Source organism: Chiloscyllium punctatum, chromosome 33 (genome assembly GCF_047496795.1).
Source record: "Chiloscyllium punctatum isolate Juve2018m chromosome 33, sChiPun1.3, whole genome shotgun sequence".
NCBI lineage: Eukaryota > Metazoa > Chordata > Chondrichthyes > Orectolobiformes > Hemiscylliidae > Chiloscyllium > Chiloscyllium punctatum.
Window position 1 is genome coordinate 29,638,172 of NC_092771.1, and position 27,184 is coordinate 29,665,355.

The window sequence follows — 27,184 nt, forward strand, 5'->3', positions numbered from 1 at the left end:
GGTGACAAAACTTGGCTGTTTCTCCTTTTCCTAGCAAAACCACCACATGATCTCCGTTTCCTTTCCTGTCCTTGAAAAAGCCACTAATCTTCTTTCTGTGGAGTTGAGGATTAACTGGATATTGATCCTCTTTTGTCAAGAGTGTACATTGTTACCTTCTGGCTGCTCACTTCTGGGTAATTTGATTGATCTTCCCACATGCTCTGACATGAGAAGAGTTTTGATGGTGTAAGTGATTGAAATTACTGAAGGAGACACACTGAGACATTGATTAGCAATCCACATGGCCGGAGCTGAAATCCCACCATGGTGGATTGGGAATTTAAATTCATATCGAAAAGTCTCTACTGGGACATGGTAGGCTATGGAGCAAGTGCAGGTAAATGGGATTAGTGTAGTTTGGTGCTTGTTGGTCAGCATAGACATGGTGGGCTGAAGGGCCTGTTTCTAGGCTGTATGACTTTAGGACTACATCTAGAAAGAAAAGTACGGAACCTGTACGGACCATGAAGCCATTGGAATGTTATTTAAAAACCCAACTCATTCATTAAAGTCCTTTTGGAATTGAGACCTCTGTCCTTCCAGCACTGACATCTATGTGACTCCAGTCCCACTCCAACATGATGGACTCTTAATGACTGTTTTGAAGTGATGAATAAACATTTAGGGAAGGGGGAAGTGGATGTTCAGTTTCAACATGTCCTCAGAATGAATTACTGGAAACAAATATAACTCTTTCTTTAATATCTCCTTTCAGATTCTTTTAAACTTGCAGCTCATTGCATATTCTTAACACACCCTGAGAATGAATCAATGATTTTTCTCCCATTTTTTTTCCAGATTATTATAAAATGACTGCCACCAGTGCTTTAATACTGGACAATAATGGGATGACGATGCTGAATTTCAATTGGTGTCATTTGCCCTCTGTTCCACAGCCTGGAATGATGATGTGTTGATGTCACCTCAGATTATAATCCCTGGATGAATCTCACCATCGAATCATCACTCTTCCTTCTGCTGTCACAACCCAGTGTGCTGGAAATCAAGCTCCACTATTCTTAGTGTCATCATAAATGTGAATCAAACTATCCCCCAATTGACTAGTAAGCCCAGGTTATAAGGAAACACTCATCAGCTGACTGTACTTGGCAAGAAAGTAACTCCTCAGTATGAGAAATCATCTTTATAATAAATGGCAATTAGGAAATATAAATTGTTAACTTGTAACTCTGCAACTTAAACGGTGCCCATTCTTAAACTCTCCCCTCACAAAGCAATCAGACTGACAAGGCTTGGATATTTAGAGTTGAAAAAGGAAAAAAAAAAGAAAACATAGTTCAATAGCACCAAGTGGGAACACAGGAGGTTTTCCCCTTCCTTTCAATTCCTTTTCAGTTCCATGCCGTTCGGAGAAGACTGATTGCTGACCAAGCAGGTGGATGAGGGTAGAGCAGTGGATGTAGTGTACATGGATTTTAGTTAGGCATTTGATAAGGTTCCCCATGGTAGGCTTATGCGGAAAGTCAGGAGGCATGGGATAGAGGGAAATTTGGCCAATTGGATAGAAAACTGGCTAACCGGTCGAAGTCAGAGAGTGGTGGTAGATGGTAAATATTCAGCCTGGAGCCCGGTTACAAGTGGAGTTCCGCAGGGATCAGTTCTGGGTCCTCTGCTGTTTGTAATTTTTATTAATGACTTAGATGAGGGAGTCGAAGGGTGGGTCAGTAAATTTGCAGATGATACGAAGATAGGTGGAGTTGTGGACAGTGAGGAGGGCATTTGTCGTTTGCAAAGGGACTTAGATATGTTGCAGAGCTGGGCTGAGGAGTGGCAGATGGAGTTCAACCCTGCCAAGTGTGAGGTTGTCCATTTTGGAAGAACAAATAAGAATGCGGAATACAGGGTTAATGGTAGGGTTCTTAGTCAGGTGGAGGAACAGAGGGATCTTGGGGTCTATGTACATAGATCTTTGAAAGTTGCCACTCAGGTGGATAGAGTTTGTAAGAAGGCCTATGGAGTATTATCGTTCACTAGCAGAGGGATTGAATTCAAGAGTCGTGAAGTGATGTTGCAGCTGTACAGGACTTTGGTTAGGCCACAGTTGGAGTACTGTGTGCAGTTCTGGTCGCCTCACTTTAGGAAAGATGTGGAAGCTTTGGAGAGGGTGCAGAGGAGATTTACCAGGATGTTGCCTGGAATAGAGAATAGGTCGTATGAGAATAGGTTGAGAGTTCTCGGCCTTTTCTCGTTGGAACGGCGAAGGATGAGGGGTGACTTGATAGAGGTTTATAAGATGATCAGAGGAATAGATAGAGTAGACAGTCAGAAACTTTTTCCCCGGGTACAACAGAGTGTTACAAGGGGACATAAATTTAAGGTGAAGGGTGGAAGGTATAGGGGAGATGTCAGGGGTGGGTTCTTTACCCAGAGAGTGGTGGGGGCATGGAATGCGCTGCCCGTGGGAGTGGTAGAGTCAGAATCATTGGCGACCTTTAAGCGGCATTTGGATGGGTACATGGATGGGTGCTTAATCTAGGTTAGAAGTTCAGCACAACATCGTGGGCCGAAGGGCCTGTTCTGTGCTGTATTGTTCTATGTTCTATGTTCTAATACTCTCTTTCACCCACTCCTGCCTATCACTTCCACTTCCAATCCCAAAATTCCCCACCCTGTTCAAGCATTTACATCTGTGGTGAGAAATGCCTTCACTCAAAATTGTGAATGCTTGGAATTGTCTTCCCTAAAGGATTATAGATGTCCAGGCATGGAGTTTATTCAGGACTGGGATTGATGGATTTTTGGACTGTAGAAGAATCATAAAATGTGAGAAGTACAGTTGCAATACACAATCAGCTTACTGGGGTGGAATTGGCTCAAGGGCCAAATGGCCTCTTCCAGCTCTCAGCTATTGCAAAACCAGTGAATTAACTGGATAAACATCAGCCACCAAATCCTCTAACACCTTCCCCTTCAACCCAATAACACATGAGTTCCTGATATTTGTGATTAACAAACATATTATTACATCCACCAGGAATGTCGTTTTCTGTCAGATAGAGTAACAAAAGGAACAGAAGTTATCCATTTATTGTCCAAATATTACATGGTCTGTTAGATAGTAACCATTACACACATCGTTTTCTTATGGTATCATTTTTCTGCAGAAGGTTAGACTTGTTAAACCAATGCACACAGTTGCTGAGTAACCAGCAAATGCCTGGCTCTTCATTCAAACATCAACATCTGTCACGACAACTGCTGGTTGTGATCAGGAGGTGGCAGCGTTTAGCAATGTGGGAACAGGAGGCCATTCTGCCTTATCAGCCTGTAAGATCCAAAACCATGGCAGGTCCTACCTCACTCGTCTGCCTTCACTCTGTATTCCTTAATCCCTTATCCAGCAATCCATCTCAATCTTGGAACCTGCGACTGATGGTCAGTGGCTGCAGCCTTTTGTACAGCAACTGCCCTTTGCTTGAAGAAATACTTACTGATTTCACCTTTAAATAGCCTCACTCTGCTTTGAAAGTTTTATCCCTGTTGTTGATTTCTTTATATCTCGAGGGGCCTCGTCAGTCATGTTACAGCCTGGCCAAGTTCTGAGGTGGAGAGGTTCTGGGGTTGTGGTTCTCTGCACAGGCCCAATAAGGACTGGTGGGGCACAGGAAGGGGCAGATTCACCCAACCATGAGGGAAAACCAACCTAAAGCCAATTACATTGATGGAAATTTGAGATGGGAATTTTGCTCAGTTTCTGTATTGACATTGAACATAGAACAGCACAGTACAGTTCAGGCCCTTTGGCTCATGATGTGGTACCAGGCATTTATCTTAATCTAAGATCAATCTAACCTACACACCTGTAGAGGGAGCTTGTCCCAGTCAATAGCTACATTTTGATAAGCCCATCCTGAGGATAACAGAAAACAGCACATTCCAACAGGGACAATCTGACGCAGACACGAGACAGTTTGAAAGGGAAATTTCTGACACAGACAAGGGACAGTCTGACATTGACAGTCTGACGGAATACAGGACAGTCTGACATTGACAGTCTGACAGGGACAGTCTGACAGGAACACAGGGCAGTCTGACATGGACAGACTGACAGGGACACAGAACAATCTGACATGGACAGTCTGACAGGGACACAGGACAGTCTGACATGGACAGACGGACATAGGACAATGTGACATGGACAGACTGACAGGGACACAGGACAATGTGACATGCACAGACTGACAGGGACACAGGACAGTCTGACAGGGACACAGGACAATCTGATATGGACAGACTGACAGGGACACAGGACAATCTGATATGGACAGACTGACAGGGACACAGGACAATCTGATATGGACAGACTGACAGGGACACAGGACAATCTGACATGGACAGTCTGACAGGGACACAGGACAATGTGACATGGACAGACTGACAGGGACACAGGACAATCTGATATGGACAGTCTGACAGGGACACAGGACAGTCTGACATGGACAGTCTGACAGGGACACAGGACAATCTGACATGGACAGACTGACAGGGACACAGGACAGTCTGACATGGACAGTCTGACAGGGACACAGGACAGTCTGACATGGACAGTCTGACAGGGACACAGGACAGTCTGACATGGACAGTCTGACAGGGACACAGGACAATGTGACATGGACAGACTGACAGGGACACAGGACAATCTGACGTGGACAGTCTGACAGGGACACAGGACAGTCTGACATGGACAGTCTGACAGGGACACAGGACAGTCTGACATGGACAGACTGACAGGGACACAGGACAATCTGACATGGACAGACTGACAGGGACACAGGACAGTCTGACATGGACAGTCTGACAGGGACACAGGACAGTCTGACATGGACAGTCTGACAGGGACACAGGACAGTCTGACATGGACAGTCTGACAGGGACACAGGACAATGTGACATGGACAGACTGACAGGGACACAGGACAATCTGACATGGACAGTCTGACAGGGACACAGGACAGTCTGACATGGACAGTCTGACAGGGACACAGGACAATCTGACATGGACAGTCTGACAGGGACACAGGACAGTCTGACATGGACAGTCTGACAGGGACACAGGACAATCTGACATGGACAGTCTGACAGGGACACAGGACAGTCTGACATGGACAGTCTGACAGGGACACAGGACAGGGCAAAAGTGTGGACTGCCAATGCTGGAAACCAGAGTTTAGATCAGAGTAGTGCTGGAAAAGCACAGCAGGTCAGGCAGCATCCAAGGAGCAGGAAAATCGACGTTTCGGGCAAAAGCCCTTCATCAGGAATAGAGGCAGGAAGCCTCCAGAGTGAAGAGATAAATGGCGGGTGGGGGCGAGGCTGGGGAGAAGGTATCAAAGAGTACAATAGGTATATGGGGGTGGAGATAGAGGTGATTGGTCAGAGAGGAGGGTGCGGGAAGGTATCAGAGTACAATAGGTATATGGGGGTGGGGATAGAGGTGATTGGTCAGAGAGGAGGGTGCGGGAAGGTATCAGAGTACAATAGGTATATGGGGGTGGGGATGGAGGTGATTGGTCAGACTAGAGGGTGGAGTGGATTGGTGGGAAGGGAGATTGGCAAGTAGGACAGGTCATGAGGATGGTACTGAGCTGGAAGGTTGGAACAGAGGTAAGGTGGGGGGAGGGGAAATGAGGAAATTGGTGAAGTCCACATTTATGCATCTGGAGGTTGCAGTGAGAGAGAGAGAGAGAGAGAGAGACAGACTCACTGAGATTCTTGTGGAGAGAGGAGGAGAACGTCCTCAAGGTAGGCATCCTTGGAAGAGGATTCACAGTGAGATTAAAATCAACTCGGCAAATGTGAGGACTGCAGATGCTGGAAACCAGGACACGGGACAGTCTGACGTGGACAGTCTGGCGTGGATGCAGGACAATCTGACAGGGACATGGGACAGTCTGACACAGACACACAACAGTCTGACAGGGATTTGTGACTGTCTGGCAGAGACAATCTGACATGGGAATAGAACAGTCTGAGAGGAACACAGGATAATCTGACAGATACACAGGACAACCTTGACAGGGACAGTCTAACATAGACGTGGGAGTGTCAGACAGGGACAGTCTGACATAGACATGGGAGTGTCAGACAGAGACAGTCTGACATAGACGTGGGAGTGTCAGGCAGAGACAGTCTGACATAGACGTGGGAGTGTCAGACAGGGACAGTCTGACATAGACATGGGAGTGTCAGACAGAGACAGTCTGACATAGACGTGGGAGTGTCAGGCAGAGACAGTCTGACATAGACGTGGGAGTGTCAGACAGGGACAGTCTGACATAGACGTGGGAGTGTCAGACAGGGACAGTCTGACATAGACGTGGGAGTGTCAGACAGGGACAGTCTGACATAGACGTGGGAGTGTCAGACAGAGACAGTCTGACATAGACGTGGGAGTGTCAGACAGAGACAGTCTGACATAGACGTGGGAGTGTCAGACAGGGACAGTCTGACATAGACATGGGAGTGTCAGACAGAGACAGTCTGATGTACACAGACACAGTCTGACATGGATATGGAACAGTCAAACAAAGACAGTCTGACACAAATACAGGACAGTCCGACAGGAAAATCTGACAGATACAGGACTGAAAAATGTGTTGCTGGAAAAGCGCAGCAGGTCAGGCAGCATCCAAAGAGCAGGAGAATCGATGTTTCGGGCATAAGCCCTTTAGGAATCATGCCCGAAACGTCGATTCTCCTGCTCCTTGGATGCTGCCTGACCTGCTACGCTTTTCCAACAACACATTTTTCAGCTCTGATCTCCAGCATCTGCAGTCCTCACTTTCTCCATAGACACCGAGACTGTCTGACACAGAGAGACGAGAGTCTGACACAGAGAGACGAGACGGTCTGACACAGGAAGACGAGATGGTCTGACATAGGAAGACGAGACAGGCTGACACAGGGAGACACGACAGTCTGATACGGGGAGACACGACAGTCTGACACAGGGAGACACGACAGTCTGACAGGGAGACACGACAGTCTGACACAGGGAGACACGACAGTCTGATACGGGGAGACACGACAGTCTGACAGGGGGAGACACGACAGTCTGACAGGGAGACACGACAGTCTAACAGGGAGACACGACAGCCTGACACAGGGAGACACGACAGTCTGACAGGGGGAGACACGACAGTCTGACACAGGGAAACACGACAGTCTGACACAGGGAGACACGACAGTCTGACAGGGAGACACGACAGTCTGACAGGGAGACACGACAGTCTGACACAGGGAAACATGACAGTCTGACACAGGGAAACACGACAGTCTGACACAGGGAGACACGACAGTCTGACAGGGAGACATGACAGTCTGACACAGGGAAACACGACAGTCTGACAGGGAGACACGACAGTCTGACACAGGGAGACACGACAGTCTGACACAGGGAAACACGACAGTTTGACACAGGGAAACACGACAGTCTGACAGGGAGACACGACAGTCTGACACAGGGAAACACGACAGTCTGACACAGGGAAACACGACAGTCTGACACAGGGAGACACGACAGTCTGACAGGGGGAGACGACAGTCTGACAGGGACAAGGGACAAACTGACATGGGTTGTTCACCAGACAGAATGACAATGATCAAACCTACGGGGAGGTTTATAGTCCTGACCTCTTCAGGTGAGAGTTGGAGGCATCACTTACTCCAAAATTAAACAGACCCAGCAAAGTTTCTCATAGACAGGGCCATCCAGAGTCTGTCCAAGGGACAGAAGTGGACCAAATGGGCGGCACGGTGGCACAGTGGTTAGCACTGCTGCCTCACAGCGCCAGAGACCCGGGTTCATTTCCCGCCTCAGGCGACTCTCTGTGTGGAGTTTGCACATTCTCCCCGTGTCTGCGTGGGTTTCCTCCGGGTGCTCCAGTTTCCTCCCACAGTCCAATAATGTGCAGGTTAGGTGAATTGGCCATGCTAAATTGCCCATAGTGTTAGGTAAGAGGTAAATGTAGGGGTATGGGTGGGTTGTGCTTCGGCAGATCGATGTGGACTTGTTGGGCCGAAGGGCCTGTTTCCACACTGTAATGTAATCTAATTTAAATGGCATCTTTCTGTTCAGTTTCAGACTTGAAAGAGCGAGGTGAGGAAGAGGAATGAGAAAAGAACGTAACTCTGCTTCAGTCTCTAAGGGAGAATGGGAGATGATGCAGAAACAGTTTTGGGATCTTTGTTCTCTCCTCATCACTGACTCAGCTCTTACCCACTCTCGCTCTGATAGGACTTGGCTGTGTCAAACCAGATCCTCTCGACTGCCTCTTTGCCGAGCTGCCACAGCTGGTGCAGGCACCTCCAGCCTTTCCGCACCGACACCATGATGTATTCCTCATTCTCGGGATGCAGTAACACACTGTGGCTGGCGATAAGCAGTGACTGAGAAAACCTGCAGAGCACCAGCAGGAACAGAGCATCACGTTCATCCTCTGTCAGTGGGATGATACTCTCAAAACCTGCCATGACGTGCCCCCCCACACTGAGGGGCTCTGTGCTCTGGGTCATCAGATACATGATACTGACGGCCAGTTCATACACAAAGCAGCCGTAGCTCAAGTCGCCAAAGTCCAGGATTGCAGAGATGCGGAATTCCGGTTGTGGGTGTGTTGTGCTGGATCTGTCTGTCATACCATCAGCCGAATAATCCACTGGCACTAGCAGAATGTTGTACTCATTGCAATCGCCATGAATAATGCCTGGGAAAAGCCATGTTAAAAAGACTGTAATCATTCAATAGCCTGACAACAATCAATCCTAATTGGATAAAATCAGAAGGCAGATAGTATGGATTCATTCCAAAACTATTTTGTGCATTCTTGGATCGGTCTAAATGTACATAGAGGTATTAAATGGAACACGATTGGAAAGAGCAGGTGATTTTGAATATCCAACTCTGAGGATTTCTTGACCTCTTTACGGTGTCCATTGTTACAGATGGGAGCATGCTGCTCCTTTAACAAGGTTATGTTGTCCCTGTTTTTTGAGAAGGGGTCGTAAATACAGAGGTTCCGATGTGTCTGATTTGTATGGGCTTTAGGTCAGTTTGATTATAGCTAACAGATTCCACCTTAGGCAAAATGCTTTCAAGTTTTGTACAATGAAAGGGACATTCTCCGAGCTCAGCTTCTGTCTGGTTTGCTAGGATTTTAGCAGTCTGGCTGTTTTGTTTGTCGCTGCTGATCAGGTTTTAGCTGGGAACCCAGAGAAACTGCTGGGGGTCAAAGAAACAGCTCCTCTGTCTCTCTATGACATCTCTCCTGTAAGACCCTGTGTCTGATTTTACCTTTTTTGCCAAGGGGGTGTTTGTGGGGATGTTGCAGGTATTTGTAACAGCATCATTAAGTTGCGATAGAGTCGATTGAGTTTTCGGTTATGTTATTCTATGTTCTGTTGTCTTTTGTTCCTGTATAAATAAATTTTGTTTTGTTTAAAACCAAACAGTTGGGCCAATTGCATTGCTCCTGGTACATAGACTTTTCACCTGCTTAAAACAACCAGAAAAGCCAGATTTGGACTGCCTTGTTGAAATGTTTTGAGGGGGGGGGGGTCTGCTGGCCTGGTCCAGGACACAGACTAACAACCGAGACTGACTGCGAGGATTACTTGCTCTGAAAACTCTCATCATTGAATCAAGTGATGACTGGGACTGTAGAAAAAGACATTGTTATTGTGGTAGTGACATTAAACTGATACTTCAGTGGCTGTCCAATTCCCTAGGGACATAGTTTCAAATCCTACCACTGTATCTAATGGAATTTAAATTCAAAGAACAAATCCAAAATCTAACACTAGTCTCAGTAATAGTGACCATGAAATTGCCATCAATTGTCGTAAAAACCCACTTGGTTTATTAACATTACCCAGTCTGGCCTACATATGACTCCATAACCACAGCAAAGCATTTAATTTTAAGGGCACTGCTGCCTACCAGCACTAGGGATCTGTGTTCAGTCTAGCCTCAGGTAATTGTGTAGAGTTTGCACATTCTCCCTGTGTTTGTACAGGTTTCCACCAGCTGCTCTGTTTCCTCCCACAGTCCAAAGATGTGCAGTTTGGTAGATTGGCCATGCTAAATTATGCCATGCCGTACAGGCTAGGTGGGGAACTATGGTAAATGTGGGCTTTTAGGATAAGGTAACAGTTGGGTAGGATGCTCTTTAGATGGTTAGTGCAGACTCAATGGGCTGAATGGCCTCTTTCAGCACTGTAGGGTATTCTATGATTCTATTAAATGGACCATCAGCCACCCCAGTTTTAGGGCAATTAGGGATGGACAAACATGGTTTCAACATGACTGCCAACAACCAATGAAAAAGAATTTTAAAATCTGATAATGATCTGAATCCACTAACTGTCCCAGAAATATTATCTGAATTGTGAATATAGACAGAGAATTGGTAAGAAAAAAATACTCCTTTGCTGTTAGGAAATTAGATTTATGAGCAGATTTCGACCACCCAGCTCCTCAAACCTGTCATGCAAACTGATAACAACATGGCTACCTTCTTAAAATATTTGGAGAGAGTCTGGTCTGCTCCATCACAGGAACATTTGACATGGGGACATGGTCAAAGGAGATTAGACAGTATTCTATATCATATGAACAAGGTTCTAACAGGAACATCATCTCCAAAGGGTCTGTGTAGAGGGCAAACATTTAAGATCCTCAACAAAAGCGTGAGAGGAAATACGAGAAGAGATTTTGTTCTATACAGTTGGTGAAGAACAGACTGTCAAAGGAGTAACAGTGGGGAATACAGTTTTCGCAAAGAAGTCCATTCCAACAGGGTAATACATCTTTAACTTCAATGCAATGAGTGGTGGGGTAGTTTTAACATTGAAGAATTTAGGGATCAAGTGAGCCTTTGAGGGAGATGGATAAAGTAATTCAAATTTCTAACATCCCACACTCTTCCCCCCCTCCCCCTCCAAATTCCCAGCGAGAATAAAATCTTCCATTTGTGTCTCCATGAAATTGTTCAATCAGGAGCTGAAAAAGTTCTAGGTATATGGAGTGAATGGGTGAGTGGGCTAAATCCAGGTGTTTCAAACATTCAGATGACACTGCACTGTAACATTCAATGATCCTGTGACCAAACTGCTTTGGGAACACATCCAGTTTTGCAATGACATTCAAACTTACTTCTGCGAAATTTGCTGAGGTTAGGGAGTAACTTCTCCTTGAACTGTTGAAGAACTTGCTTGACAATTGACCGTGTTTCACTTTCCTCTATTTCGGGCAGGTACTCTTCCAGGAGATGAAAATATGAAAGGTCCCACCTGAATCCTTCCCGATGCAGACGCTGTGTGGTTGGATGAAAGAACTCCTAAAAGTGGGAGAAATCAGTTACTGATTCTCGAACGGTGTGAGTCACTGTGAATAGGAAATAAGAAAAGGCTGATCATACAGTCCTTCTCATCTGATCAGATCATTCCCCTTTCATTGTCAGCTGTCAGCCTCACGGCTCTCAAACAGAAACAGGAAACCTTCCTCCTTTGCCATATTAGCCTAACCAGCTGTCATTATGTTGTGAAGGGTTTACTCTGTTCATCAAATCAATCATTTTCATAGACATCAAATTCCACAAGTTTAGTAAATGCATCCATTAAACACAGACTTAGAAATGAGTACTTCAACTACAAACTTTGGATTTAATCAAAGGACAAAACTTTTTATGCTTTCATGTAGTTGGCAAGGCCCGCATTTATTGTCCATCTCTAATTATCTATGAACTGAGTGACTCTTTTCAGACGGCAGTTTAAAATCAATGGCATTGCAGTGGGTATGAAGTCACGTGCAGGCCAGACTGGGTAAGATGTCCTTCCCTAAAGGATATGCATGAATTAGACGGGCTTTACAACAATCAATGATAGTTTCATAACCATCATTACTGATACAAGCTTTTGAAGCCATGTTGTTTATGGTGGCTCAGTGGTTATCAGTGCTGCCCCACAGTACCAGGGACCTGGGTTTGATTCCAGTCTTGGGTCATTGTCTGTGTAAAATTTGTACATACTCCCTGTGTCTGTGTGGGTTTCTGCTGGGTGCTCTGGTTTCCTCCCACAGATGTGCAGGTTCAGTGGATTGGCCATGCTAAATTGCCCATTGTGTTTCGGGAAATGTAAGTTAGGTGTGTTAGCCATGAGAAATATAGGATAGAGGATGAGTGTGATGATCTTTGAAAGGTTGGTGTGGACTTTTTGAGCCAAATAGCCTGTTTCCACGCTGTGAGGATTCTATATAACCCAATCCACTTCCAATCTGTAAAACAAAGAACTATGGATGTGAAAAATCCAAAACAAAAACAGAAATTGCTGGAACAAGTCAACAGCCCTGGCAGAATCCATTAAGAAATAGCAGAGTTAACATTTCAGGTCCCATGACCCTTCTTAGACAGAGAATCCCTACAGCGTGGAAGCCATTCAGCCCCTTGAGTCCACACCAACCCTTGAAAGAGCAACCTATCCTTGTAACCCTGTATTTCCCATGGCTAATTCCCCCTAGCCTCCATGTCCCTGAACAGTATAGCATGGCCAATCCACTTAACCTGCATATCTTTGGACTGTGGGAGGAAACCAAAGCACGCAGACACAGGGAGAATATGCAAACTCCACACAGACAGTCGCCCATAATAGGAACCAGTGCTTAGCAACCCGGTGCTAACCCGGAGCCACCGTGCTGCATGTTCTTCAGAACCTGCTGCCAGACCAACACGGTTTCTACAGCAACTTCTGTTTGGTACAGATGTTTTATATCTTTCTCTTACCTTGTTCTACATTATAACTGAAACAATTCTGCAGGACATGCTATAGTTCCATGAATGAACATTTAAAATCAGCTTTTAAATTATCATGTCTTAGTTTTATGAACAGGAGTAGGCCATTCAGCCTGGATAATGGTTAATTGTCAATTTCAGTTTTCCCTTTTTCTCCCATTTTTCCTGCTATTCCGTACCTTACTACAGTAGTATCCAACAAGTTATCAATTTCTGTCTTGGGCATGTTCACTGACTGAGCTTTCACAGCCCTCTGGGATAGAAAATTCCAAAGAAATTCATCCTCATCTCAGTTTCAAGTGGCCTGTACCTTATTCGAAGACTATCGTCACAGTTCTGTATTTGTAGCCTTGTGAAACTTCCCTTCTGGATCTACATTATCTGGCTGTTTCAGAGTTTTGTAAATTTCTGAGATTACCTCTCGCTCTTCTAAACCCTCGATGATACAGGCCTAGACTCTTTAATGTCTCCTCAGAAAACAGTCCACTCATCCTGGGAATTAATCTGTGAGAGCTTCTCCTGCACACCCACCATGACAAATATATTCTTCCTTAGGAAAAGGGACCATTGTAGCAATCCAGGTATGTCTCACCAAAATGCGATACAATTAAAGCAAAACAGTTCAAATTCTTTTGCAACAAAGGATAACATACCATTTGTCTTCCTAATTGTTCTCTGTACCTGCAATGACCTAAGTACAAGGACAGCCAGGTCTCTTTAGACATCGGTATTTGCCAATCTTTCTTCTTTTAAGAACAGCATGACCTCTGTTCCTCCCTCCAAACTGGATACATTTGCAAATGTATTTCAATTTGTCCACACACTCAGCCCGTCTCAATCCCTTGGAAAGCTCTTTGCATCATCCTCACAACACACATTCCCACCCAGTTTTGTGTCATCACAACGTTAAGTACTATATTTAAACTCCACATTCAAATCATTGATCTAGATTCTGAAGAACTGGGGTCCAAGCACAGATTGTACTCATTCTTCTCTTTCATGAAAATGTAGAAAATTATGAAGGACAGAGAAAGGGTAGAAGGGAAGAAACTATTTTTTAAAGAGGTTTGTGGAAACCTGAAATTTATTGCCTGTAGAGGCAGAAATCCTCATCATATTGAAGTATTGTAGTGTGCACTTGTGATGCTAAAGCATACAAGGCTCTAGGGCCAAGTGCTTGAAAATGGGATTAAAACAGTTCGGTGGTTTTTTGACTAGGCTGGACATGATGGGCTGAAGGGCCTTTTTCAGAGCTATAGATCTCTATGGCACTTACTTAGTGAGATGCAATCTGGAACATGCTGTCTTAAAGAGCAGTGGAAGCAGATAAATAATAATTCACAAAAACGAATCGCATAAAATTCTCCTGTACAGAGTAGGAGGTGGTCTTTTGGCCCCAAGAGCCTATACTGGGTGTGAAATGCTAGTGTGTGCTCTGCTGTAGTGGTGCCTCAGTCATGGAGTCTCTCAGCTTTGCTGTTCCAGTTTAATGATAATAAGCATGTGCCCATTAAGAAGCCCATTCCAGTTCCCAATCTTCCTGAACAGGCAGACAGTGGCATAGGGGCTCCAAAGATGCACTGAGGCTCACAATACTTTGGTTCAGAGTCGTGCAGGTTCCAGAGCTACAAAACTCCAGAAACTGAAATGGGACTGTCCAGCACTGCATATTTGGGGCTGCTTTACACCCAATAGCACTCACGCTGAATGTCTTTTACATAGGGACAGATTTTCAATCATGGAGCTGTAAGCCTCACTGGCACGACTAGCAATTGCTGCCCATTTTTAATTGCCCTTTGAGAGCAATTATGTCAACCACATTATGAGTCTGGAGTCATACATAGGCCAGACCAGGAAAGGATGGCAGATTTCCACACCCACAAGGACATTAGTGAAACAGATGGGTTTTTACAATAATCGATGACAGTTTCATAATAACTGATATTGAAAGTAGCTTTCAATTCCAGACTTTGTTTCCAAGTTAAATTCAAACAATGGCCATGTTCGGATTTGAACCCATGTCTCCAGAAAACTCCAGGCTTATGGATTATGAGCCCCATAGCATCACCACAACACCAGCATAATTGCAGGCACACTTAGCTTTAAAATTAAAACTAGAGTTAGCTTTATTGTCATATGTACTCAAATGAGTACAGTGGAAAGTTTATAAGTTGCCACTTAGAGCACCATCTTAGGTACAGAGTACCTAGGTACAGCCTCTTCAGCTACAAGATTAGTTATAGTGGAACAATGTCACTAAGACATTGCACCATCTTAGGGACAGAGTACCCAAGTACAATCCTTAGTTACAGAACAGTGAAATGAATAAAAAAGTTACATTGCAGCTATACACAGCATAACCATAGGTCAGAAAAACAAGAAACAAATTTAAAAAGACCACCATCACTGTCTCCCTCCAAGGGCTCTCTGTAGCAGACCATCACAGGGTCCTTCACATCATCTGACTGTTGGCATGCCCGCTCCAGGCTGCTGGTCACTGGTGTCCCCCTGTCATCCGCCGACCCCTCTTCGGAGGCCGGGAGTGGAAGGCCATGGCTGGGTGTCCGAGGCTAGGATCCCGAGAAGACAGAAGGGGAGTAAATTGCTTTGTTCAGGGATTAAAACCAGATGATTAAAGAATCTGATGTACACTGTTATCAGCCACCAATGCTTGTAGCTAACAGGAGGTTCAGAGCCCATGTCTGTACTTACTGAAATATGAAGCTCAATCATTAAATACCTCATGCAGAGCCTTGTCCATTTGGGCAAAGGTTCTACCCATTTTGTAGAACATCCCATGATCCAAAGTGAGATTGGCAACTGGGACCCCGGGCAGGTATGTCAGCAGCCTGATCATATGCTGTCTGTGTTCATTTCCTTGCTCTGAAAAATATTAGAGTTAGCATTTAAATCTAGAAGAATAACTTTCACCTTGCTGAAGTGTTGCTGAGGGAGTGTGAGAAAGTGTGTGGTAATGATGTCAAACCCACCAAGAATTAATGATGTCAACAACAAACTGGTTGGAGGCTTACGAGAAATGGGGAAATAATGGGCCAATGAAACTGACTGGATTGCTCCACTGAGAGCTGACAAAGGGGTGGGAGGCAATTGGAACAGTCCCAATCACCAGAGAAGAAGAGAACTATTGTAATTAAAGGCTGACAAATCCCCTGGACTGGATGACTTGCATTCTCAGACTTTAAAGGAAGTATCTGCAAAGTTTGGTTACACTGGTTGCAATCTTCTACAATTTCTTACATTTTGGAAAAGTCTGCACACTGGAAAATTGCAACAATAGCAATATTCAAGAAAGGAAGGAGACAGAAAGCAGGAAACTAAAGGCCAGTTAATCTCACACCTATCATTGGGAAAATGTTGGACTCTTTTAGTAAGGATTTTAGAGCATGGCATTTAGAAATGCATAATATAATCAGGCAATGTCAACACAGTTTCGTGAAATGAAAATCTTGTTATACAAATTCATTCCAGTTCTTCAAGGACGTAACAAGTAACGTGGACACAGGAGAACTTGTGGATGTATAGGAGACAGTGTGGACTGCAGTTGCTGGAGATCAGGGTCGAGAGTGTGGTGCTGGAAAAGCACAGCAGATTATGCAGCATCCAAGGAGCAGGAGAATCAATGTTTTGAACAAAAGCCCTTCATCAGGAAACTTGTGGATATAGTTTATTTAGATTTCGAAATGCACTTGCTTAAACAGATAGGTTACTGCATAGGAGTGGTTTTGGGGTGATATAATATCAGCTTAGATAGAGAAATAGTCAATGAATAAGAAAAATAGACTGCAAATAAAGGGATCATTTAGAGTTTGGCAAGCTGTAACCTAGTAGAATCATTGGGATTGGGCAGCTCAGTGGTTAGCACTGCTGCCTCATAGCATCAGGGACTTGGATTTAATTCCAGCCTTGGGTGTGTGTGGCGTTTGTATGTTCTCCTGTGTCTGTGTGAGCTTTCTCCTGGTGCTCCTGTTTCCTCCCACAGTCCAACAATTTACAGGTTAGGTGGATGGCCATAGTAAATGCAGAGCTATGGTAGTAGTGAAAGGGGCTGGGTCTGTGGGGGATGTTCTTCAGAGGGTTGGTGCAGATTGGATGGGCCAAATGATCTTTTTCTGGACTGTAGAGAATTCCATGATCAATAATGGGGCCTTGATTGTTTACATTCTATATTGTTGTGAAGTTGGTGTTTGTAAAGTATTAGGGGGGAGAGTATTAAGTAGTGCCTTTAAAGGATGGTGTTTTTTTCTGCGCTAAAAGATTTGGAAAGAAGATCTGTGAGCAACAGCTTGGGGGTTTGCAGGTGAGTGCATGAACTGAAACATTTGCATCGAACCTATTAAATTTAAATCAGATGGTTTTAACAACGTAGGTATATAAAAGAAGACACATCATTTAGCTGTACTTCCTGCTATTTTGTAATGAGTGGGATCTCTGTTTATTGGAACACCATACTATTAGAATCTTGTTTTATTCGAAAATAGTTCGTAGTTAGAATGGTTTACTCAGCTTGTTAATTTGTTCACTGTTAGAGTTAGATAAGTAAATTGTTACTTGTTGAGTTTGAAGTGAGTGTCAGGAATTTATTTTATTTAACCACTGGGAGTTGCTGAAAAGCAGGTTATACCACTTTTCACACTCCTTTTACAGATTATAGGATGAAGCTCACTTCTTTGGATGTTTCAGTTTTGGTTCTCAGAGGAAGGCATCTTCTGCTTTATAACAATATCAATGACTGTATATATTGGAGCCAAATTTGCTGATGATCAAAGAGGAGGACATCAAGTGTCTGCGAAAGGACACAGATGGATTAAGTGAATCAGCACCAGCACCACTAATCCAGTATTTGGTTTTCAGCATCTGCAGTCATTGTTTTTACCTTGTTGATTTTAACCCTACTGCGAATCCTCTTGCAAGGATGCCTGCCTTGAAGAAGTTTTCCTCCTCTCTCTACAAGAATCCACGCTTCAGGCTCACTGCCTTTATTCCTGATGAAGGGCTTTTGCCCGAAACGTCGATTTCGCTGCTCGTTGGATGCTGCCTGAACTGCTGTGCTCTTCCAGCACCACTAATCCAGTATTTGGTTTTCAGCATCTGCAGTCATTGTTTTTACCTCAGTGAATCAGCAGGTGAGGAGTAGTGTGGAAAAAATGTGAGATTGACCACTTTGGGAGGAAGGATAGTAAAAAAGCAGTATGTTATTTAAATGGAGAGACGAAAAAGCAATGTGGTACAAAAGAATCTAGCTGTGCTGGTACATGAATCACAACAAATTAGCATACAGATCCATCAAGTATTTAACAAGACAAATGGAAATTTTGCTTTTATTACAAGGAAGCTGAAGTTTAAAAGTAGGGAAGCTTGCTAAAGCTATACACAGTTTCATGAGACTGCACCGAGAGTACAAGAATAGAATCCCTACAGTGTGGAAACAGACAATTTGGCACAACAAATCCACACCGACCCTCCGAAGAGTAACTCACCCAGACCCGTTCCCTGACCTACACATCCTTGAACACTACGGGCAATTTAGCATGGCCAATTCACCTGACCTGCACATCTTTGGACTGTGTGAGGAAACTGGAGCACCCGGAGGAAACCCATGCAGACACGGGGAGAATGCGAAAACTCCACATAGACAGTCTCCTGAGGCTGGAATCAAACCTGGGTCCCTAGCGCTGTGAGGCAGCAGTGCCAACCACTGAGCCACAGGGCTGCCGTACTGTCTGTAGCTCTGGCCTCCTTCCTAAATAAGGATATACTTGCACTAGAGGCAGTTGAAGAGACAGAAGGTGGCAGTTGAGGGTTGTTTTTTGGGATGGAGGCCTGTGATTGGTGCAGGCTCTACTTTTGTTTGTCATTTATATAAATGATTTAAATGTGAATGTGGAAGGCATGGTTAGTGAGTTTGCAGATAACACCAAGATTGATGGTATAGTGGACAGTGAAGAAGCTTATCTAAGATTTACAAGGATGTTGCCAGGGCTGGAGGATTTGAGCTTTGGGAGAGGCTGAACAAGTTGTTTTTTTTCCCTAGAGCATCAGAGGCTGAGGGGTAACCTTATAGAGGTTCACAAAATAATGAGTGGCCTGGATAGGATAAATAGACAAAGTCTTTTCCTTGGGGGCGGGGAGTCAAGAACTAGAGAGCATAGGTTTAGGGTGAGAGGGGAAAGATATAAAAGAGACCTAAGGGGCAACTTTTTCACACAGAGGGTGGTACGTGCATGGAACGAACTGCCAGAGGAAATGGTGGTGCTGGTACAATTGCAATATTTAAAGGCATCTGGATGGGTATATGAATAAGAAGGGTTTGGAGGGATATGGGCCGGGTGCTGGCAAGTGGGACTGGATTGGGTTGGGATATCTGATTGGCATGGATGGGTTGAACCGAAGGGTCTGCTTCTATGCTGTACATCTCTATGACTCTAATTGGGTCAATGGGCTGAGGAATGGCAAAGGTAGTTTAATTTGGATAAATGTGAGGCATTGCATTTTGGTAAAACAAAAAAAGACAAGACTTATAGAATTAAAAATAGGGTCTTCGGCAGTGTTGAATAATAGAGAGATCTAGGGATTCAAATTAATATCGCATTTTGAAATGGTAGTTAAGAAGGCATTTAATATGGTTGCCTTCATTGCTTAGACCTTTAAGTTGAGTTGAGTTGGACAAACTTGGACATTATGTTGAGCTTGTACAGGGCTCTGGAGTACTATGTCCAGTTATGGTTTCCCTGTTGTAGGAAGGATATTATTAAACTGGAGAGGATTCAGAAGAGATTTACAGGATGTTGCTGAGAATGGAAGGTTTGAGTTATAAGGAGAGGCTGCATAGACTGGGACTTTTTAAACTGGAGCACAGGAGGTTGAGAGGTTACCTCATTAGAGGTTTATAAAATAATGAAGGGTAGAGATAATATGAATGGCAGGTATCTTTTTCCCAGGATGGGGGTTTCAAGATTAGGGGCCCTATTCTTGAGGTGAGAGGAGAAAGAATTTAAAAAAGACATGAGGGGCAATACTTTTTTTACAGAGAGTGGTTTGTACGTGGAATTAAGTTCCAGAGGAAGTGATGGATGCAGGCACTTTTACATCATTGTGATGGATGTGGGTACAGTTACATCATCGTGATGAATGTGGGTACAGTTACATCATCGTGATTAAAGTTTGTGAGAAGATTTGTAGCTCGGGTGCTCATTGTTGTGGTTCTGTTCGCCGAGCTGGGAATTTGTGTTGCAGACATTTCGTCCCCTGTCTAGGTGAGATCCTCAGTGCTTGGGAGCCTCCTGTGAAGCGCTTCTGTGATGGTTCCTCCGGCATTTATAGTGGCTTGTCTCTGCCGCTTCCGGTTGTCAGTTCCAGCTGTCAGTTGCAGTGGTTGGTATATTGGGTCCAGGTCGATGTGCTTATTGATTGAATCTGTGGATGAGTGCCATGCCTCTAGGAATTCCCTGGCTGTTCTCTGTTTGGCTTGTCCTATAATAGTAGTGTTGTCCCAGTCAAATTCATGTTGCTTGTCATCTGCGTGTGTGGCTACTGAGGATAGCTGGTCGTGTCGTTTCGTGGCTAGTTGGTGTTCGTGTATATGGATCGTTAGCTGTCTTCCTGTTTGTCCTATGTAGTCTTTTGTGCAGTCCTTGCATGGGATTTTGTACACTACATTGGTTTTGCTCATGCTGGGTATCGGGTCCTTCGTTCTGGTGAGTTGCTGTCTGAGAGTGGCCGTTGGTTTGTGTGCTGTTATGAGTCCTAGTGGTCGCAGTAGTCTGGCTGTCAGTTCAGAAATGCTCTTGATGTATGGTAATGTGGCTAGTCCTTTGGGTTGCGGCATGTCCTCGTTCCGCTGTCTTTCCCTTAGGCATCTGTTGATGAAACTGTGCGGGTATCCGTTTTTGGCGAATACATTGTATAGGTGTTCTTCTTCCTCTTTTTGCAGTTCTGATGTACTGCAGTGTGTTGTGGCCCTTTTGAATAGTGTCTTGATGCAACTTCATTTGTGTGTGTTGGGGTGGTTGCTTTCATAGTTCAGGACTTGGTCTGTGTGTGTGGCTTTCCTGTAAACCTTTGTGGTGAATTCTCCGTTCGGTGTTCTCTGTACCATCACGTCTAGGAATGGGAGTTGGTTGTCCTTTTCTTCCTCTCTAGTGAATCGGATTCCTGTGAGTGTGGCGTTGATGATCCGGTGTGTGTTCTCTATTACTGTGTTTTTAATGATTACAAAGGTGTCATCCACATATCTGACCCAGAGTTTGGGTTGAATTTGTGGTAAGACTGTTTGTTCTAACCTTTGCATTACCGCTTCTGGTATGAGTCCAGAGATGGGTGAGCCAAAGTTGATGGGCGGATGTGGGTACAGTTACATCATCGTGATGGATGTGGGTACAGCCTCAAGTCCCTCAGCCTTTCCTCGTAAGACCTTCCTTCCATACCAGGTAACATCTTAGTAAATCTCCTCTGAATTCTTTGCAAAGCTTCCACATCCTTCCTATAATGCAGTGACCAGAACTGTATGCAATACTCCAAGTGTAGCCGCACCAGAGTTTTGTACAGCTGCAGCATGTCCTCATGGCTCTGAAACTCAATCCCTCTACCAATAAAAGCTAACGCAACATAAGCCTTCTTAATAACCCTATCAACCCAGATGGCAACTTTCAAGTATCTATGTACATGGATACCAAGATCGCTGTGCTGATCTACACTACCAAGAATCTTACTATTAGCCCAGTGCTCAGCATCCCTGTTACTCCTTCCACTTTTACACATTAAACTCCATTTGCCACCTCTCAGCCCAGTTCTGCAGCTTATCTATGTCCCACTGTAACCTACAATATCCTTCAGTGGTATCCACAACTCCGCTGAACTTAAGTGTCATCTGCACATTTACTAACCAATTCTTCTACGTCCTCATCCAGATTATTTATAAAAATGACAAACAGCATTGGGCCCAAAACAGATCCTTGCCGTACACCACTAGTAACTGAACTCCAGGATGACCCCATCACCCTCTGTCTTCTTACAACTAGCCAATTTCTGATCCAAACAACTAAATCACCCTCAATCCCATGCCTCCTTATTTTATGCAATAGCCTACTAAGGGGAACTTTATCGAAAGCCTCAACCTGCCTAGCCCCTCCCCCACTCCAACCTCTCACCCTCACAACGCGCAGCCCTCCAATCCCTCTGCTCCAATCCCAACCTCACCATTAAGCCAGCGGATAAAGGGGGCACAGTGGTAGTCTGGCGCACTGACCTCTACACCGCTGAAGCCGAACGCCAACTCGAGGACACCTCTTCCTACCGCCCCCTCGACCATGACCCCACCCCCCATCACCAAACCATCATCTCCCAGACCATACAGAACCTCATCACCTCAGGAGATCTCCCACCCACAGCTTCCAACCTCATAGTACGGGAACCCCGCACTGCCCGATTCTACCTCCTTCCCAAGATCCACAAGCCTGATCACCCTGGCCAACCCATTGTCTCAGCATGCTCCTGCCCCACTGAACTCATCTCTACCTACCTTGATACTGTCCTATCCCCCCTAGTCCAGGAACTCCCCACATACGTTCGAGACACCACCCACGCCCTCCACCTCCTCCAAGACTTCCGTTTCCCGGGCCCCCAATGCCTCATCTTCACCATGGATATCCAATCCCTCTACACCTCCATCCGCCATGACCAGGGCCTCCAAGCCCTCCGCTTCTTCCTCTCCGACGTCCCCAGCAGTACCCTTCCACCGACACTCTCATTCGTTTGGCCGAACTAGTCCTCACCCTTAACAATTTCTCCTTCGAATCCTCCCACTTCCTCCAGACCAAAGGGGTAGCCATGGGCACACGTATGGGCCCCAGCTATGCCTGTCTCTTTGTCGGCTACATAGAACAGTCGACCTTCCATAATTACACCGGCACCACTCCCCATCTCTTCCTCCGCTACATTGATGACTGCATTGGCGCCACCTCGTGCTCCCGCGAGGAGGTTGAGCAATTCATCAACTTCACCAACACATTCCACCCTGACCTTAAATTTACCTGGACCATCCCTGACACCTCCCTCCCCTTCCTGGACCTCTCCATCTCCATTAATGACGACCGACTTGACACTGACATTTTTTACAAACCCACCGACTCCCATAGCTACCTGGATTACACCTCTTCCCACCCTACCTCTTGCAAAAATGCTATCCCTTATTCCCAATTCCTCCGCCTCCACCATATCTGCTCCCAGGAGGACCAGTTCCATCACAGAACACACCAGATGGCCTCCTTCTTTAGAGACCGCAATTTCCCTTCCCACGTGGTTAAAGATGCCCTCCAACGCATCTCGTCCACATCCCGCACCTCCGCCCTCAGACCCCACCCCTCCAACCGTAATAAGGACAGAACGATCCTGGTGCTCACCTACCAACCTTCGCATAAACCAAATCATCCGCCGACATTTCCGCCACCTCCAAAAAGACCCCACCACCAGGGATATATTTCCCTCCACACCCCTTTCCGCCTTCCGCAAAGACCGTTCCCTCCGTGACTACTTGGTCAGGTCAACGCCCCCCTACTACCCACCCTCCCATCCTGGCACCTTCCCCTGCCAGCACAGGAACTGCAAAACCTGCGCCCACACCTCCTCCCTTACCTCCATCCAAGGCCCTAAAGGAGCCTTCCACATCCATCAAAGTTTTACCTGCACATCCACTAATATCATTTATTGCATCCGTTGCTCCCAATGCAGTCTCCTCTACATTGGGGAGACTGGACACCTCCTAGCAGAGTGCTTTAGGGAACATCTCCGGGACACCCACACCAATCAACCACACCGCCCTGTGACCCAACATTTCAACTCCCCCTCCCACTCTGCCGAGGACATGGAGGTCCTGGGCCTCCTTCACCACCGCTCCCTCACCACCAGACGCCTGGAGGAAGAACGCCTCATCTTCCGCCTCGGAACACTTCAGCCCCAGGGCATCAATGTGGACTTCAACAGTTTCCTCATTTCCCCTTCCCCAACCTCACCCCAGTTCCAAACTTCCAGCTCAGCACTATCCCCATGACTGTCCTACCTGCCTATCTCCTTTTCCACCTATCCACTCCACCCTCCTCCCTGACCTATCACCTTCATCCTCTCCCCCACTCACCTATTGTACTCTATGCTACTCTCTCCCCATCCCTACCCTCCTCTAGCTTATCTCTCCATGCTTCAGGCTCTCTGCCTTTATTCCTGATGAAGGGTTTTTGTCCGAAGTGTCGATTTTACTGTTCCTCGGATGCTGCCTGAACTGCTGTGCTCTTCCAGCACCACTAATCCAGAATCTGGTTTCCAGCATCTGCAGTCATTGTTTTTACTTTACTGAAATCCATGTACACCACATTAAACGCTTTACCCTCATCCACCTGTTTGGTCACCATCTCAAAGAATGGTGAGTGACTTGAAGGGAAACTGCAGGTTGTAATGTTCCCATGTACCCACTGTAACTGTCCTTCTAAATAGAAGTGGTTGTGAGCTTGGAAGGTGCTATTGAAGGATTGTTGATGAATTTTTGAAATGGATCTTGTAGAGAGTACATACTACTGCTACTGAGCATCAGTGGCTGAGGGAATGGATGTTTGTAGATTAGATTACTTAGATCTTTCTTAGATTACTTACAGTGAGGAAACAGGACCTTCGGCCAATAAGTCCACACCGACCTCTCCCGAAGAGCCACCCACCCAGATGTCATGTAAGATGTAATGCCAATCAATCAGGCTGCTTTGTCTGGATGGTATCAAGTTTCACGAGTGTTATTGGAGCTACAGTCATCCAAGCAAATGGGGAGCATTCCATCACACTCCTAACTTGTGCCTTAGCACACTTTGAGGATTCAGGCAGTGAGTTACTTGCTTTAGAATTCCTTTGAGAAACCATGAAGATTTGACATTTTGCAATTCAACTGCAATCTGCACCCAGTCACCAGAAAAACTTACCAATCGTCTCCAACGACATAATCTTGCCATCAATAGTTGGGATTGGTGTGGGCGTAGGAAATCCTTTCTCACTCAAAAATATCATGGCTCGTGTTTGTGCTTCAATTAAATCAGCATCTTCACTTTCACCAGCATTCATCACCTTGAGGGTGTAGCTCTGACTGTGATCTTTGGTCACCTGGTTTTCAGACACCAGGATGTGGAAGTTCTGGTCATCGTAACTGGGCATTGGTTGGACACTGGAGACCTTCAGACCGTACAACCGCTCGACCAACTCAACAGCCTGGGCCTCGGTCAGCAAGGGTTTGATGACAGCAGGTTTCTCTGAGGAAGACATCTGAGAAAATTCAAAATAATAAAACTGTGTAAATAAGGGCCTGTGGTTCATTGAAAGACAGCTATAAATGACGGGTAATTCATGCCACACAAGAAACAGGCAATGACCACCTCCAACAAGAGAGAATCCAACCATTGCCTCTTGACATTCAATGGTGTTCCCATCACTGAATCTGCCACTGTATCATTGACCAGAATCTGAATTGGACTAGCTATAATAATACAGGCTAGGAATATTGCATTGAGTGGGTCACCTCCTGCCTTGCCAAAGCCTGTGTACTAGGCACATGTCAGGATTGCGACTTAATAACCCCCAGACTTGGAGGGGAACTGGCGTGTGGTAGTTTTCCCATGTACCTACTGCTTTTGACCTTCTAGATGGTAGTTTGGAAGAGCTGTCAAAGGATCTGTGGTGAATGTCAGCAGTGCATCTTGGAGATAGTACATAGTTGCCACTGAGCATCAGGGGGTAAGGGAAGTGAATGTTGAAGGTCATGAATGAGTTACCGATCCAGTGGCTACTTGTCCTGGACAATGTCAAGTATGTTGAGTGTTGTTGGAGCTGCATTCATTGAGGCAAATGGAGAATATTCCATCACAGTCCTAACTTGTGCCTTGTGGACAGACTTTGGGGAGTCAGGAGGCAAACTGCTTGCTGCAATATTCCTAGCCTCTGACCTGTAGTCATTGTATTTATATAGAATCCCTGCAGGTGGAGGCCATTCAGCCCATCGAATTAGCACCAACCAAAGAGTTACCCATTTCCTCACGCTGACTCCATAACCCCGCATTTGCCACCGTTAGCTACCTAGCCTGCACCTCCTGGGACAGTCAGGACAATTTTGCATTGCCAATCCACCTAAACTGCAGAACGTTAGACTGTGGGAGGAAACTGAAGCAGCTGGTGGAAACCCAGAAAGACTCATTATTAAAAAATTAAGTAACTTTGGAATGAAGATGAGCAGTGTTTTTGAGAGAGATAAGAGATAAGCTTTCTCGATTTAATTACATCAAAAGCAGTTAACATTTCAGGTCTGATATGACTCTTCTTCATTTGCAGCATTCAAGAGGCCATTGGAATATTATTTGGATGGAAATAAAATGCAGGAGTGTGGGGAAAGGGTAGGAGTTTGGCACTAGGTAATGATGCTTATCTGAAGAACCAGTACAGGCACAATGGGCCAAATGGCTTCTTTCTGTGACTCTGTTTCTCTCTCCAGAGCCAGACCTGCTGAATTAGTCCAGGATTTTCTGTTTTATTCTCCCAGTATACCACTGTACTGACATCTGCCATTAAGATCACAATTGAAAAGGGAAAATTTAAACACAATTGTTAATCGTAAAGGAAAATGCCTGTTGGTAACACCATTGAAAAATCATCAATTGGTATCATATCAGCTGAGAGTTTAAATGGAGCCTGTTCCTTCATTGGGCACACAATGGAACCGGGGAGGTACTGAGAGAGAAAAAAAATACGGCTGCAGGAAGAGAGGGGAAGAGAGAACTTGGAAAAGCAAGAACTACAGCAACAGAGGAAGAGCTTAAAGGGGAGAAGCTCAAAAGGAGGATATCATCAATGCAGAATGAAAACAAAGTCTGCATTTGGATACAGTCCATAAGTGGCAGGAGAAATATTTACATTGATTAATTAATGTCAATGTGATACTACTATTGTCATGTAGAAAATGTGGCAACCAATATGCACACAGCAAGATCCCACAACCAGGCAATCTGTTTTATGAATGTTGGTATCAAGATAACATTAAAGCCAAAGTGTTAAAGAAGGAAAGCTATTAGTTTGTTGAATATTAATCATTTTTAGATTAATCAATTAAAAATTATTTTAAAAATTCTCAGTGGGAAAACCCTCTAAAGTGTGGGTTCTTTCAAGCCTCCTGTCTTACCTCTACAGTGAATTTCTTCAGTCAGATCTGCAGCAACTGGTTAAAGGTTGGCTGTTCTACGAGTGACCCTTGTAATTCTGTGTCCAGGAGAGAAGGATTCATTAGAACACCAACTAGAAAAT

The 27,184-nt window shown here is 45.1% G+C and overlaps 1 protein-coding gene across 5 annotated transcripts in view; it reads right to left on the reverse strand.

The window, feature by feature from the left end:
* Positions 1-6,817: 6,817 nt before the first annotated feature.
* Positions 6,818-27,184, reverse strand: part of LOC140458523 (hydroxylysine kinase-like) — a 55,255-nt gene continuing 34,888 nt past the window's right edge. For all 5 annotated transcript variants that reach the window (XM_072553274.1, XM_072553271.1, XM_072553270.1 and 2 more), the window contains 5 exons: positions 27,063-27,139; positions 24,823-25,159; positions 15,588-15,730; positions 11,215-11,398; positions 6,818-8,767 (listed from right to left, as the gene is read on the reverse strand). In XM_072553274.1, the coding sequence (XP_072409375.1) occupies positions 8,277-8,767; positions 11,215-11,398; positions 15,588-15,730; positions 24,823-25,159 (1,155 nt within the window). In that variant the 5' untranslated portion in view covers positions 27,063-27,139 and the 3' untranslated portion in view covers positions 6,818-8,276. The remainder of the gene's footprint in view (positions 8,768-11,214; positions 11,399-15,587; positions 15,731-24,822; positions 25,160-27,062; positions 27,140-27,184) is intronic.